Source organism: Diadema setosum, chromosome 7, assembly GCF_964275005.1.
Source record: "Diadema setosum chromosome 7, eeDiaSeto1, whole genome shotgun sequence".
In the NCBI taxonomy this organism is placed as follows: Eukaryota; Metazoa; Echinodermata; class Echinoidea; order Diadematoida; family Diadematidae; genus Diadema; species Diadema setosum.
This window is the reverse complement of record NC_092691.1, coordinates 21,472,854-21,485,790: the sequence shown is the minus strand read 5'-3', so window position 1 is coordinate 21,485,790 and position 12,937 is coordinate 21,472,854. Positions and strand designations below refer to the sequence as shown.

At 38.3% G+C, this 12,937-nt stretch overlaps 1 protein-coding gene across 1 annotated transcript in view; it reads left to right on the top strand.

Moving 5' to 3' along the window:
* The first annotated feature begins 4,569 nt into the window (after positions 1–4,569).
* The window catches only part of LOC140230998 (aryl hydrocarbon receptor nuclear translocator homolog), a 38,530-nt gene continuing 30,162 nt past the window's right edge, over positions 4,570–12,937 (top strand). Inside the window, exons 1-2 of the mRNA XM_072311144.1 lie at positions 4,570–4,803; positions 11,659–11,721. Coding sequence (XP_072167245.1) covers positions 11,675–11,721 — 47 coding nt within the window. The 5' untranslated portion in view covers positions 4,570–4,803; positions 11,659–11,674. The remainder of the gene's footprint in view (positions 4,804–11,658; positions 11,722–12,937) is intronic.

Below are 12,937 nucleotides of genomic sequence, written 5' to 3'. Positions count from 1 at the left end.
AAGAACTGAATAACTTACGGAAATATGTTTGCAAATTGGTATTCAAGAGGCCGTAGACCAGGCAGGTTTCAAGATTCTTCAACGCATGCCGCAATATATGAATATGTTTCATAACAGATTATACATCAAGGCCTGTTAATGATTCCTGGTGTGATTAAGAGATACAATGTACAAAAATTAACTGCAACTACTAACCAACACACCTCTATTATCTCATTCGCATGATAAATTATGCAAATATTTACCCATTTTCTGTCCATATTTACCAAAAGTTTTTGCTATCTTAGTTATCGGGCAATCACATCACTATACATTACCCTATAGATTATTGCAAGGTCACTTTATCCTTCCCTGTACTTTGTCGTCTTCATTGGATAAATTGGTTTATAATTATTTTCAATCTGCAGTTTCAATCTGCAAGTCTGGCAACTTTCATAAATCTCGTCTGCGAACATAATTCATGGCTTTTTTATTTATCTCTTCACCCATTCTTCAGGGTCAAAAAAAAATCCTGGTATCTCCGGACAGTGGCGGAAACAGAAAATAAGGATGACTTTGTAATTCTTCAGTCATCAACACCTTTATATTTTGGCTGTCGAAGAAACATAATCTGAGTCGAAAAGTCTATTTCTCAATCGAGCTTAATATTGATCTATACATTTATGCAAGGTTTGCATCATCACACTGTTGCTAACATGCACACGCTGCTGAACATCGTAGGCCTGATTTGTGACATTTGCATCGAAACGTTCTGCATTGCTTTCGCATGCAAATGAAATCATCTCAAGGCAACTTTGCAGGATTGGAGCTAGATACATCAGTTGTACAGGCTGTAGGCCAGATCAAAACGTTCCCACCCATTATCTAAAGGTGAAGAAAGATCAGGTCTGGCACAGTGAGCAGGTTTTCTTCTTTCTTTCTTTTTTATACAGGAGTATTGTCGTTGATCTGCTTCCGCGAGCGTTCAGTTTACTTTTGTCGGTAAAATGGCGGAACATATATATGTTTTTTTTTTTTTTTTTTTTTGGTGCCAAACGAGCTTGTGTGATGCATCTTTTGAATAGAATATAAGTTTATTCTCATAAAGACGACTGATAACAACCATGTCTTGGAATCCTTTAGTTTTCTTCTTGTACAAGCAGCATCCTTGATGATTGTGAGTCCTTGATCACTTGCTTTACTAAGAGTGCTACTGTCAGTATCAGTCTGACTGAAAAAACACAACTCCAGCATCTACGGAAGAAAGGTCTCTTTGAGGTAGCTATCGGATCGATGTTATCTCTCCAGGGAACAAAAGTAACTTCATGTTCGCAAGGTGGTGGAAAACCCAGGTCCTCCATATAAAGATCAATATCTTAATTCTTGGGCAGAAATTGAAGTGACAACATGGATATTCAAAAACTATACTTGATAAAGCATATAATGAGAGGCGAAATGGCGACCATTTACGTCTGATACGAAGTGGAATCTTTTGTATGTAACATGGTTCCTAATGAGTATTCAGTATTCATTAGTTTTTTACAAACCACTGGTCCTTAAAGCTAGAGGCCTATTTGCTAAGAATGTCATTTCTATAATCTGAATCACACCTCGTGAGATATATCAGAAGTCAGACACACAAGGGAACGTGGCGTCGTCCAGTTGAGAATAAATTGAAATGCATCAATACCTAGTGGTTATCACTGGCGGTATGTTATCCACGCATATTGAAAACAAAATAAAAAAGGACCAGGAAGGTGTAAACCCCTTATTTCGCAGATTGCACTGGCCGAGGCAATTTCAGAGTTCAAACTGTCGTGAAGTTGACTAAGTTACATTCTTTGAACAGATGTAGAAGGATCAAATCTAGGTAGATGTATGCCACACGTCTTTTTTTTTTTTTCATTTCCTCTCCCTCACTGCTATTGTAACATCGTTATTTAAGATTATCATGACAAGGCGCGGTCAGAGTGGCAAAAGATCGCAAAGTTTAAGATCGTGAAGTCTTCGCGATCTTTTGTTGTCCGGTCACACTGGCAAGAGACCGAGAAGTTTGGCGGGGATGGCATTATAAAATGAAATATCCCTGTAAGTGGGAAGTTTCGCGGAAAGTTTGCAGTCACACGCACTTCAAAAACTTTAAGATCTTAAAGATTGCGATCTTAAACTTTCGATATTTTGCCAATCTGACCGCGTATTTTGAGATCTTGGAGATCGCGATCTTAAACTTTTTAATCTTTTGCCAGTGTGTGATCGCGGCTATTCTACAAGTTTAACTTCCCAATGGATCCTTCTCCAGTCTTTAAAAAATATATATATGATTTCATCTAACGGATTTACAACATATTTTGTTTATTCATTGGGGCATCAGTAATGCTTGTTGTGATATTAAAGATGTTTTTCTTCGACTTGCAAGAAAAAAAAACGCCTCAAGAGAAAATACTATAAAAATACCTATCCCATTTCAACCTATAGACGAATGCTTGCTATGTATAATCATATGTTATCATATATGAGAGTACCATGCTCTGGCTAACTGGGAAATAGAATTTCTGTGCTGATGCTACAGATTTGCATATTGGAACAATACAATAATGGATGTTGCATATGAACACGATGGCATTGATCGATGACATTTTTCCACCCCCTCCATAAAAAGTTGAGTCATGATCCGCGTAGAGAGAGTTTTCATGAATTCGTTTTGCGATTATCGATGTACTACGCAATATTGCGGCTATTTTGTATGTATTATGCAAATTAGATGTTAAAGTTCATTCTCTTGAATAAGACCCTTTTTTGTTTGTTTTGTTTTTTGTTTTGTTTTTGTTTTCTTGCCCTAGCGCAATCAATTTTGGTTAAGAATCGGGTTCCTAACTTGAATTCCCCCCCCAAAAAAAAAAAAAAAAATCCAAGAGGACCTTTTTACAGGATTTGAAAAATAAAATCCCACCAGGGTATATAGGCTATTGAATTAACTGCATGCACAAATTAAACATTCATGAAGTATACATTATGATGTGCATATCAATTACAATATTTGCAATTTATTTTGATACCACTGAGAAGGGATTCTGGTATTTATCTAACCCTTAAAACCTGAAAGTCTACATATCTAATGTTTTTAAATTCCCTCTCACAAAAAATGTAAAAATTACTCTTTAGTGTTAATAATTATATATTCATCTGCATATTTCAGTCCTAATTTGCATAATTTTGAAAGAAATATAGGCCTACTATTTACCACCTGAAAAACGTTTATCCTTCAATGTGCTAATTCCATTCTATGTACAAAGATTTCAAATCACTTTTTCCAGCTCATTTGCAAAAAACAAAAAACAAAATCTAGAAAATGCTTGTCTGAAATTGACAATTTCTGTGGCTGGGCAGCCATTTTGTTTATGCAAATTAGATGGTAAAGATTGATGAATTTTGCTTGGGAACTGGAGTTTTCCTCACCCTCAAAAACCTGAAAGTCTACATATTTAGTGTTTAACTTGACACTCAAGAAAAAATTGTAACAATTACTCTTCCAGTGTTAATATATATATATATATATGTGCATATTTCAGTCCTAATTTGCATAATTATGAAAGAAATATACCATTTACCACCTGGGAAACGTTTATCACTCAAATTGCTAATTCCATTCTCTGTACAAAAATTTCAAATCACTTTTTTCAAGCTTGTTTGCAAAGAATTTCTAGAAAATGCGTGTCTGAAACTGACAATTTCTGTGGCTGGGCAGCCATTTTGTTTATGCAAATTAGATGGTCAAGATCAGTGAATTTCGCTTGGGAACCGTATTTTTCGGATTCAGCATACTCAAATTAGGTAAAATAGACCGGTTTCAAACTTTTACTCAAAAATGCCTCTAACACCTTTTTAGAGAGCCCTTTTTCAGAAATCCCACTAGACTATAAACGCGACTTTTATACTCTGTTTTTTACAAAAAGTCCCTACCGTGGGAGGGGGTTTTCCCCCTCCCACACCTTCCCCCCGCTCGGTCTCTTCGCTCCCTCGCCGAGGATCTCACACCATCACATTATTATGTACTCCCTTACGTAATAATCATAGTCCTTCGCACTGATTATTTTTTACATGGTCTATAAACGCGACTTTTATATTCTGTTTTACAAAAGCTCCCTACTGTGTGTGTGTGTGTGTGGGGGGGGGGGGGGATCCCCCTTTCCACGCCCCCCCCCCCTCCCCCCGCTCGCTCGCTTCGCTCCCGCGCCGAGGATCTCACATCGTCACATAAAATGTGCCCCGGCCCCGTCGAGATTTTGCCCCCCCCCCCCAAAAAAAAAAAAAAACAAAAACAAAAACAAAAACAAAAAAAAAACAGAAGTGTTCCGGCGCGCTTGGATGACATCCTCCGCTGTCATGCCCCATGTATTGGAATTTCACCGTTTTTTACCAAATTTACCCGTTTCCGAACTCGATGTCAGAAAACAATAAAGGACTAGCGCCATCTTGCGATAGCTTGACCAGCCACAGATGTTTCATGGACTGAGCTAGAACGGAACACAGCTGTATTTTGTACACTCATTCCGATACGATCCGCCAGGCATACACTTACACACACAGAAAAGGGATAACAACTTCGAGCTTGTACTTGGCAGATTTAGTCTCAATAATCAATGACAATCCAGCAATGGTTCTTAGATAAAAGCCTGTACGTCAGTGAACTGTCTCCCCCTTTAAGGCTGATCTGTACGGATCGGGACATCGAACACAACGCTGATTTCAGACTCCTGTGAGGTTGAGTGAATACGTCAGATTTGGTGATACAATATCGTAGACTGATTATCAACTCCGCGAATCGTAAGTCGACTGTACTGTAGGAAACCCCACTCGTGTACGGTATGAACAACACCGTGATGGGTGTTCGAGATGGTCTCCATTCATTGTTTATGGTTGCAGCCGCAGCCTAGCTAGCTATGCTACCTCACTACACTCACTAGTCTGTAGCCTAGTACTTCTGTAATCTATGTCCCATAATCAATCTAGTAGAATATGAATATCAGACTAATTACTTTATTACCTTTATTCAGTTGTTCCCCTTTATTTATTAGACCTCTACAGGATCTATCGTACTGGAAAAATGCAGAGTGCTCTTATCTGTGTGCTGTGCAATTGTAGGGTATTTAAATTAATTTACTTCTGCAGCTGATTGTCCAGGTCAAACGCTTGAAACAGTGCAGTGTACAGTACACTGTGTACTACTGTATCTCTCTCTTATTAAAATTCTAGCTCCTATCGCATCCTCCTTGGACCTTGCTTGACCGAAAGATCGGTCTGTATCTGGTCGTTGGGGATATGTTCCGCGGAGACTGCGTCTGGCTTCACGGATCGGAGGAGAGCGATAACGTCAATAAAATAAAAGACTCCTTCGGACAGACTGATCTTTCTGTCTACCTCCTCGCTAGCTCTGTGTAGTAGGTTGGGTTGACTTTTTGTGTTTGTTTATGTTCAGTGTGTTGTGCTGGTACTGATCTGGTGATACATGTAACTACACGCAGCCGCTGTCGCAAAGCGACAGCGGCTGCACGTCTACTCCTTCGCAGACGTTGTCATTTTTCAGTGGTGGTTGTGCGACTCCTTCATGAATATCTTTTTTAATCTTGGAAAACTAAAATATAAGGAATCCCCGTAATCTATGATAATCATCCAATAATCGGTATGCGTATTGTTTTTTAATTACGTCAAAAACCTACCGAAATCCGTCCTTAAAATCAGGTCTGTGAGCGTCCGTATTGCTTCATTCCTCATCTTCTGCGTGTTATTGAATGGCAATCACTCTCCTATGCTACAACGTAGGTGGTAGTCGGAGGTAGTCGGAGTGACGTCATATCATGAGAGCAGCACGCGCGGAAATACATGGTAGAAGACGACAAGCTTTACCGTAACACACGAAACGCACAGGCGTACGTAAAATGCTAACACGGTACCTCGGGTTGAACGTTCGTGGCTGTTCGTTTATTTTGTGAATCATCGCACAATCTACTCCGAAAAATTCAACAGTAAGGTTTGGATACCAACAAAACACCAAATTCAACTCAACCATCAGCAACATACAATATAGGTGGGTGGTATTACTGTTAAAATCAAACAAAAGCGACAGTCGTTTACGTACGTTTAAACACTAGTACATGTCAGACTGCTGTGCTGTGCACAGCGGTCTGGTCAGGCTAGTGATACATGTAGATCTACTACTAACTATTGGTGTAATAAGTCATAATGCACTGCACTGATATTGTAGAGTAGGATTGATCTGGATGAATACGCTGAAAAACTCTGGATAGAGTATCACTCAGCACTGTGGTGTGATGTGCAGCTAATCACAACGGAGGTGACGCTGGAGCGCTTCTTTAAATGTGTCAAATTTATGAATCTGCTTTATATTACTCGACAGATTATTTCAATCCTTCGCTGTTCTATGGAAGAAGGAGTTGGCGAGAGCAATTGAAAAACCGTGTGAAATAGGATAATTATCAGGATGATAACTTCGGGTTGTCATACCTCTCAGTGCGTGAGCGGGGCTGATATTCTCCGTTTATCAGACCAACCAACCAGAATTTGGCCACTTAGACGTTCTAGTCTTCTACAATGTATTTAAGACTTAACCCCTTCGATACTGAATTCTGAAATCCCCATAGACTTAATAGTTAATACACAGGCCACCAGGTTCCTGTATGGAATGGGTTCTAAGCTTTATGCAATATTAATTCAACTAAATTAGTACATGTACCTGCAATTTTTTTTTATCTACAGTACAACAGTGTACAGTAGGCCTACGGTCCTATGTTAAATATTTGTTATTTCTTTAATCTTAATTTTGATTTTGTTAAATACATCCTAGAATTTCAGAAAATCCCCAATTTATACCTGTAGCTGTATGGTAAAGGGTACCACCTATCAGCAGGATACCTTGACATCGGCACCCTGCGTATCATGGCTGTTTGCGTATAGAACGAAAAGGTACACGCGGGATTAAGTGTCATTAGTTATGAAAACAATAAAAACGAAGAAACGAAAATCAAACTCACAAACAAACTAACAAACCAAACTAAACACGTTTCAATTACACATCCGCTCAGTAATGACGCATGGCTGTGAAATTCACGTGTATTACCTATGGAGGGAGGGGGTGCCGATCGCGAGGTACCCTTTTAAGCTGCGCGAAGAAAACGGATTGCATGCACTAAAATTGCGCTATTTTAAAACGGAGATTCATAATCAACGAGACAGTCACGACATTCAAAACTGCAGTATTTATGGCATATTTGAGGTAAGAATTAGGCGAATTTGTTTTATATTTTTGGAATAAACAAGCTACAGATCCTTAGGGTGACGATAGGTGGTACCCTCAATCATAATGTCATCTGTACAAAACGTATATCGCTATGATAACCATCGCGATAACCATAACGGGTGCTTCACTGTATGCACGTTCAATGTTAATGCGCATACAAGTCCAGGCCGCTGAAAAAAATGCATACGGTACACAGGTACAATGTACATGTACAATGTAGCCCTACACATCTGATGGTATTAAACAATACTACATATACAAATGTGTTAACACGACTGTACAGTGTGGGAAAATTGAAAGCATTCTTGATTCTTCTAGTTCTAATGTAGATGGCTACATGTACATATACATGTAGATCATGCAGATTCTGTGTGTTATTATTTAACTTGGCTATAGGGCTAATTAAATGCAGTTTCATACTCTCCATGAGTAAAAATAAATGCATCATGATAATATTGACTGTAAGTAAACACTGGTGTAATGTCTAATAGATTCATCACTACTCAATCCTTTTTTTTTTTTTAAATGATAAAGCCCTTAACTTTTTTCGGGGGCCTCGATCTCTAGTGACAGCAGAAAGTAGATTAAATGGCAGAAAAAACAAACAAACATAGCAATACCTACAATATGTAAACTGCCTAAAGTTCTGACGTGTTCTGCTCACAATAAATTGCATTTTGACAAATTCGCTCGCACTGACGTTGACAACAGGAAACCATGTCTGCATGCTACAGTGTAGGACATGATGATGGTTATAAAGTTAGCAACTGCAGCTGTAGTATGTACAAACTTATGATGGCATTTTGGTGATTACTTGTACTTCTTTTTAATCTCCCATGGCTGCTTTCCCATGCAGCAGAAAATATGCAGTGCAGCTGTGAAGTACATTGTACAGCCTTTAATACGTACATGTATGTACATCTCTTTTTGTCTCTCTTGTGTCATGTACATTTTTTATTTATATTGTGAATGCATCATCAACAGCTTTTATACTGAGTTTGGTACTGTACGTTTTCACTGTACTTCTCCATCAAAATTTTTTCCGAGATACATGTATTTTGAAGTCAGACAGTGAAAGGATTTTGTGTTTGAAGTTTTATTTTATTGCTTTCATATTTTGTTGCTGTTTTTTTAGTATTTCAATAGTGTTCTTTTACGAGCTGTAAAGCTGTTATAAATAACAATTAATTTCACCAATATTGTTCACTTTATTTTTCACTATCAAAGTATTCTTGTGGGACATACATTTGAGTCAGATCCAATATATCCAGCTGCATTTTTGACATTTCAGCAATCCTGTCCATTTTGCATACATTAAAAAAGAAAAGAAATAAATAAGACATGGCAGCACATGATTCTTGCATCTCATCTACAGTATGTAGCTGGCAAATGCTATTGAAGTTCAAACAGATTTAATCCAGTGAAATAAGCTGGGAAAATACATTTATACAGCCCCTCAGTGAGGTACATACGTACATTGTATTTAAATGAAAAAAAAAATGGTTGCTACAATGTACAGTACATAAAACATACTGGTAAATGAATCTTGTAAATCTTATAGATTTGATAAGTTCAAAGGAAATTCTTCAAAAAACACAAATTGACATGTCTTACCATATCCTGTCATCAGTGCACACAGCGCAAGTGAATTTGTCAACACATAGTTCACTGTGAGGAGAAAATGGTGGAGTTTCTTCAGCTATTGTCATTTTTGTGCCAAAATACTGTCAATATTGTCTATCGGTTCAAAAAGGGTTCGAGTAGTAACGGATCTTACAAGCAGTTGATATAAAATAATATCTAAGGAGTATGGAATGGCATTAGCACCCTTTATCATAGGTACTCTTGTTTCATTGAACAGTTTTTAGATCTAAGAGTGTCTACAAGTAGATCTAACACATTGTAAAAAGCTCTGCTCTTTTGAATTTGTTCTCCAAATATTTAACATTTGTTACACATTCAAAACACTGCATCACTTCGGTGATCCCTCGCATTTATCCCCAAGTTGAATTATCCTTCGGGTTTATGCCAAGTTTAAGTGCATGCGTGTGTGTTACACACAAATGCACTGCTTAAGCTTCTGACCATCCGAGCATTGAGAATTTAGGGTTTCTGGGATGAACACTGGACTAGGGCTTTCTATAGCTCAGTTGGTAGAGCACCGGGCTAGCATCTGGAGGTCTTACACTGTAGGTTCAAATCCCGATGGAATCCCATTTTCTTTGCTCAATTTTTCGACTCCAAATATTTTGTCAATATCAGGTTCTTGTTGGCATATCTACAGGATGTACAGCTGTATCAATTGTTCCATTTCCATGTTAATCTGTTCTCTGCTGTAATAGGTGAATTTCAGTTTGGAAATTAATGAAGTAATTCAAGGCATTGTAATTCTATTGATGCTCAGTCTTGAATAGATACACATGTGGAAATACAAATAATGTGTATTTAATACAGAAGGCATTATACATGTAGTATTAAAGAATTATTCACTTGATAGTAACGTTGGAATAGTCTGAAACATACAAGAGGATGCTGAGTATGTTTTGGACTGTCCAAGGCTATTACACCTGGCTAAAATAATGTGCATTATTTGTTTTATAAAAGGGTGGCGTGTTTCTTTTTCATTTGATATTGGAACTTACAAATGTACTAGTAACTCTTTGTTTGCCAGGTTGATGATGTGCCAAGTTCATAAATTTTGATCAAACGCACTTGTTGAAACTAATTTGTACATGTAATTGGGAAACCACCAAAGAATGGCCAACATTATGCATTATTATCAATGCATTGTGCACCAATTGAAAGCAAGGATCCATGTTTGATTGATCCCATTTTATATGCTTTTTTTTTTTTTTTTAATATCCTGCTGCTGAAGAGAACAATCAGTTATAGGAAGCCAAGCGTGTACTACTGGATGGGTACGCTGAATGTCACAAATTTCGTGAGTTTGGTGCTATTTGCAAAGCAATGTTCACATGAAAATATTAACTCTGATCCTGACATGAATGCAACAGGCATGCATCCATTTCTGTGTTCATCACTGAACTCCATGACTCTTAATTTAAATTGTTGCGAAGTCCCATTTCACAAAAAAAAATTGACTCACCAAATATATGGCTTATATGTTATGCATTACATACACTGTACGCATTGTAGTACAATGTTCAATGTATTTAATCCAAGAGTCACCCTGCAATGGTAAAGAGGTCTATTGATTTAGATGTGATTTCCATTAGCATTACCTAAGCAGCAAAAATGGAATGAGGTTACCAAGAGTACAACAGTGTATGTACAGCACACTGTATACCCTGTATAGTGAATATAATGTGATGCAGTCATAACTGTCGTTCAAACTTCTCAGTTAGTGATGTCGGAAGTAATAATATTCTAGTTCTTTCTACCCAGTGTGTTTTTCAAACAGTGAGAGAGGAAACAAAGGATCCTGAATCCACAAGAAAACATGGAAACATACAATACACGACATGACAAGGGGACTTTTTGCTCTGTTTCATACACTGTACTCCTTAAATGTACATGAAAGATCCCTTTGTGATGTACAAAAAGTACCAGAACAACAGTGTGTACTGTATAAGTCATTATTGTTTCAGTGGTACACAATTGAGCCGCAGCAATGTTTGACAGCAAAATTGAAATTGAGTTTCATGCAAATGGGGCCTAGGGTCTGTACAACACACACACACACACACACACACACACACACACACACACACACACAAAATAAATAAATACATTTTTAAAAATGAAACCTAACTGGCACTGAAATTCACAGACATGTATGATGTACACTTTGTGCATTCCCTAAATGTGTGCTTACTGAAGACTTGATGCAGTTTACAGTGTTTACCGGTACTGTATGTACTACGTAAGCATACATGTATGTGGCATTTTTAAGATTTGTTTGATACATTGTATGGCTTGTAATATTGGAAGGTTATTTATGTTTTCATATCCTTTTCTGTATTGATATTGTGCATGAACATTCAACTTAATTTCTGCAGTTTGGACACAGATTGCATTTCTAATTACAGGTACATTTGGGATCTACAGTGATTCTAATTTAGACTCTAATAATCTTCCATACAGCAGGGCAATTTATGTCTGTTTGTCTGTGATTGCCCTTTTACATGTACATTGTAGGACCTACATTTGTATGTATCCACAAGGTTTCTACATGCCCAAATCAATTTAGCACACGGTAAGACCTCTTTACAGCAGGCATTCCATAATATCATAGTACTGTATTCTCATGCACCCCCTTGCAGTCGGTCAGTTGGGGAGAGTGGTTTTATTCGTATTGGCCAGTAAGGTGATGTTATCTCTTCCCTTTCATTTCCTCTCAACAGGACAAGACCCAGAGACATGCAGCAGCCTCCCCCTCCCCCACAGCCGCGGAAGCGCAAGGCAGGGTAAGTGTTACATCATATAATGGATGCGAACTGCAACAGGTTGCAGTGTGGTACCATGCCCCCATGCAGAGGTGGCCTGCTGGCCTGAGTTTTGTTAGATTCTCGACCTACCGCTGGTAACCAGACTGGCTTTCTAGTGACAGGTGTCTTTAATATCCAAAAGATGGTTTAAAGGCAGCATAAAACAGTTTAGGCTAGTCCCAGCTTGACCACCTCAAGAGCAGTCTTAAGGGTTGATATGTGTGGTAATGAATTTGTCATTCAATTGTTGCATTAATAATAGGTTTGAAGTAAAAAACTTAATGTGATATATACATGTATATTTGTTGTTTGGACTGCTACAGTATGTTTCTTTCCACGCGAATACATATTTTTAAAGTGTTAACCTGCTTACAGTAACACTGCATACCAGCTTTGTGCAAAGGCTGTGTTTTGAAAAGAAAAAGAAAAAGGTTCGATAATGAAACACGAGGCAGTTTCTTGCTGGTGTATACCATGTGGATCTTCTTGAACACAAGGGCCTGAATTCACTGAGATTGTCCAAAGCAAATCCATGATTTGACTTTTTTTATAGTTCAGTTCAAGAAGTGAAAACTTGCTGTGCCATTCGCATGTGCATGTCCTTGTGCATCAATTTTTTGTCGAGCCCAACGGAGGTGCAGGGAGACTAAGGGATCGCCTGCGGCGTCCGTCCGTCGTCCGTCCAATCGTCCGTCCGTCACGCTACAAAAACTTGAGTAACTCTCTCCTGAGAACTTCAATTTCAATCAAACTTGGAGGGAAGAGCGGTTATGCAAAGTTACACATTTTATCAGTCATGAAGGTTACCTCAAGGTCAAAGGTCACAGGCAGGGGTCAATGAACTTTAGGGCCCAATGTTAATTTTTTTTTACGGCATGTTTCGATTATGGCTCATAACTTTTGATGTATATGTCCGTTTGTGACCAAACTTGGATGGTAGATGTCCCTTGGAAATTTGAAGGTCACCACAAAGTCAAAGGTCACGGACAGGGGTCAACAAACTTTTAGGGCTCGATGATGAGTTTTTACGGCGCGTTTCGATTATGGCTCACAACTTTTGATGGTATATGTCCGTTTGTGACCAAACTTGGATGATAGATGTCCCTTGGGGAGTTGAAGGTCATCACAAGGTCAAAGGTCACAGACAGGGGGCAATGAACTTTTACGGCCCAATGTTAAGCTTTTACAATGCGTT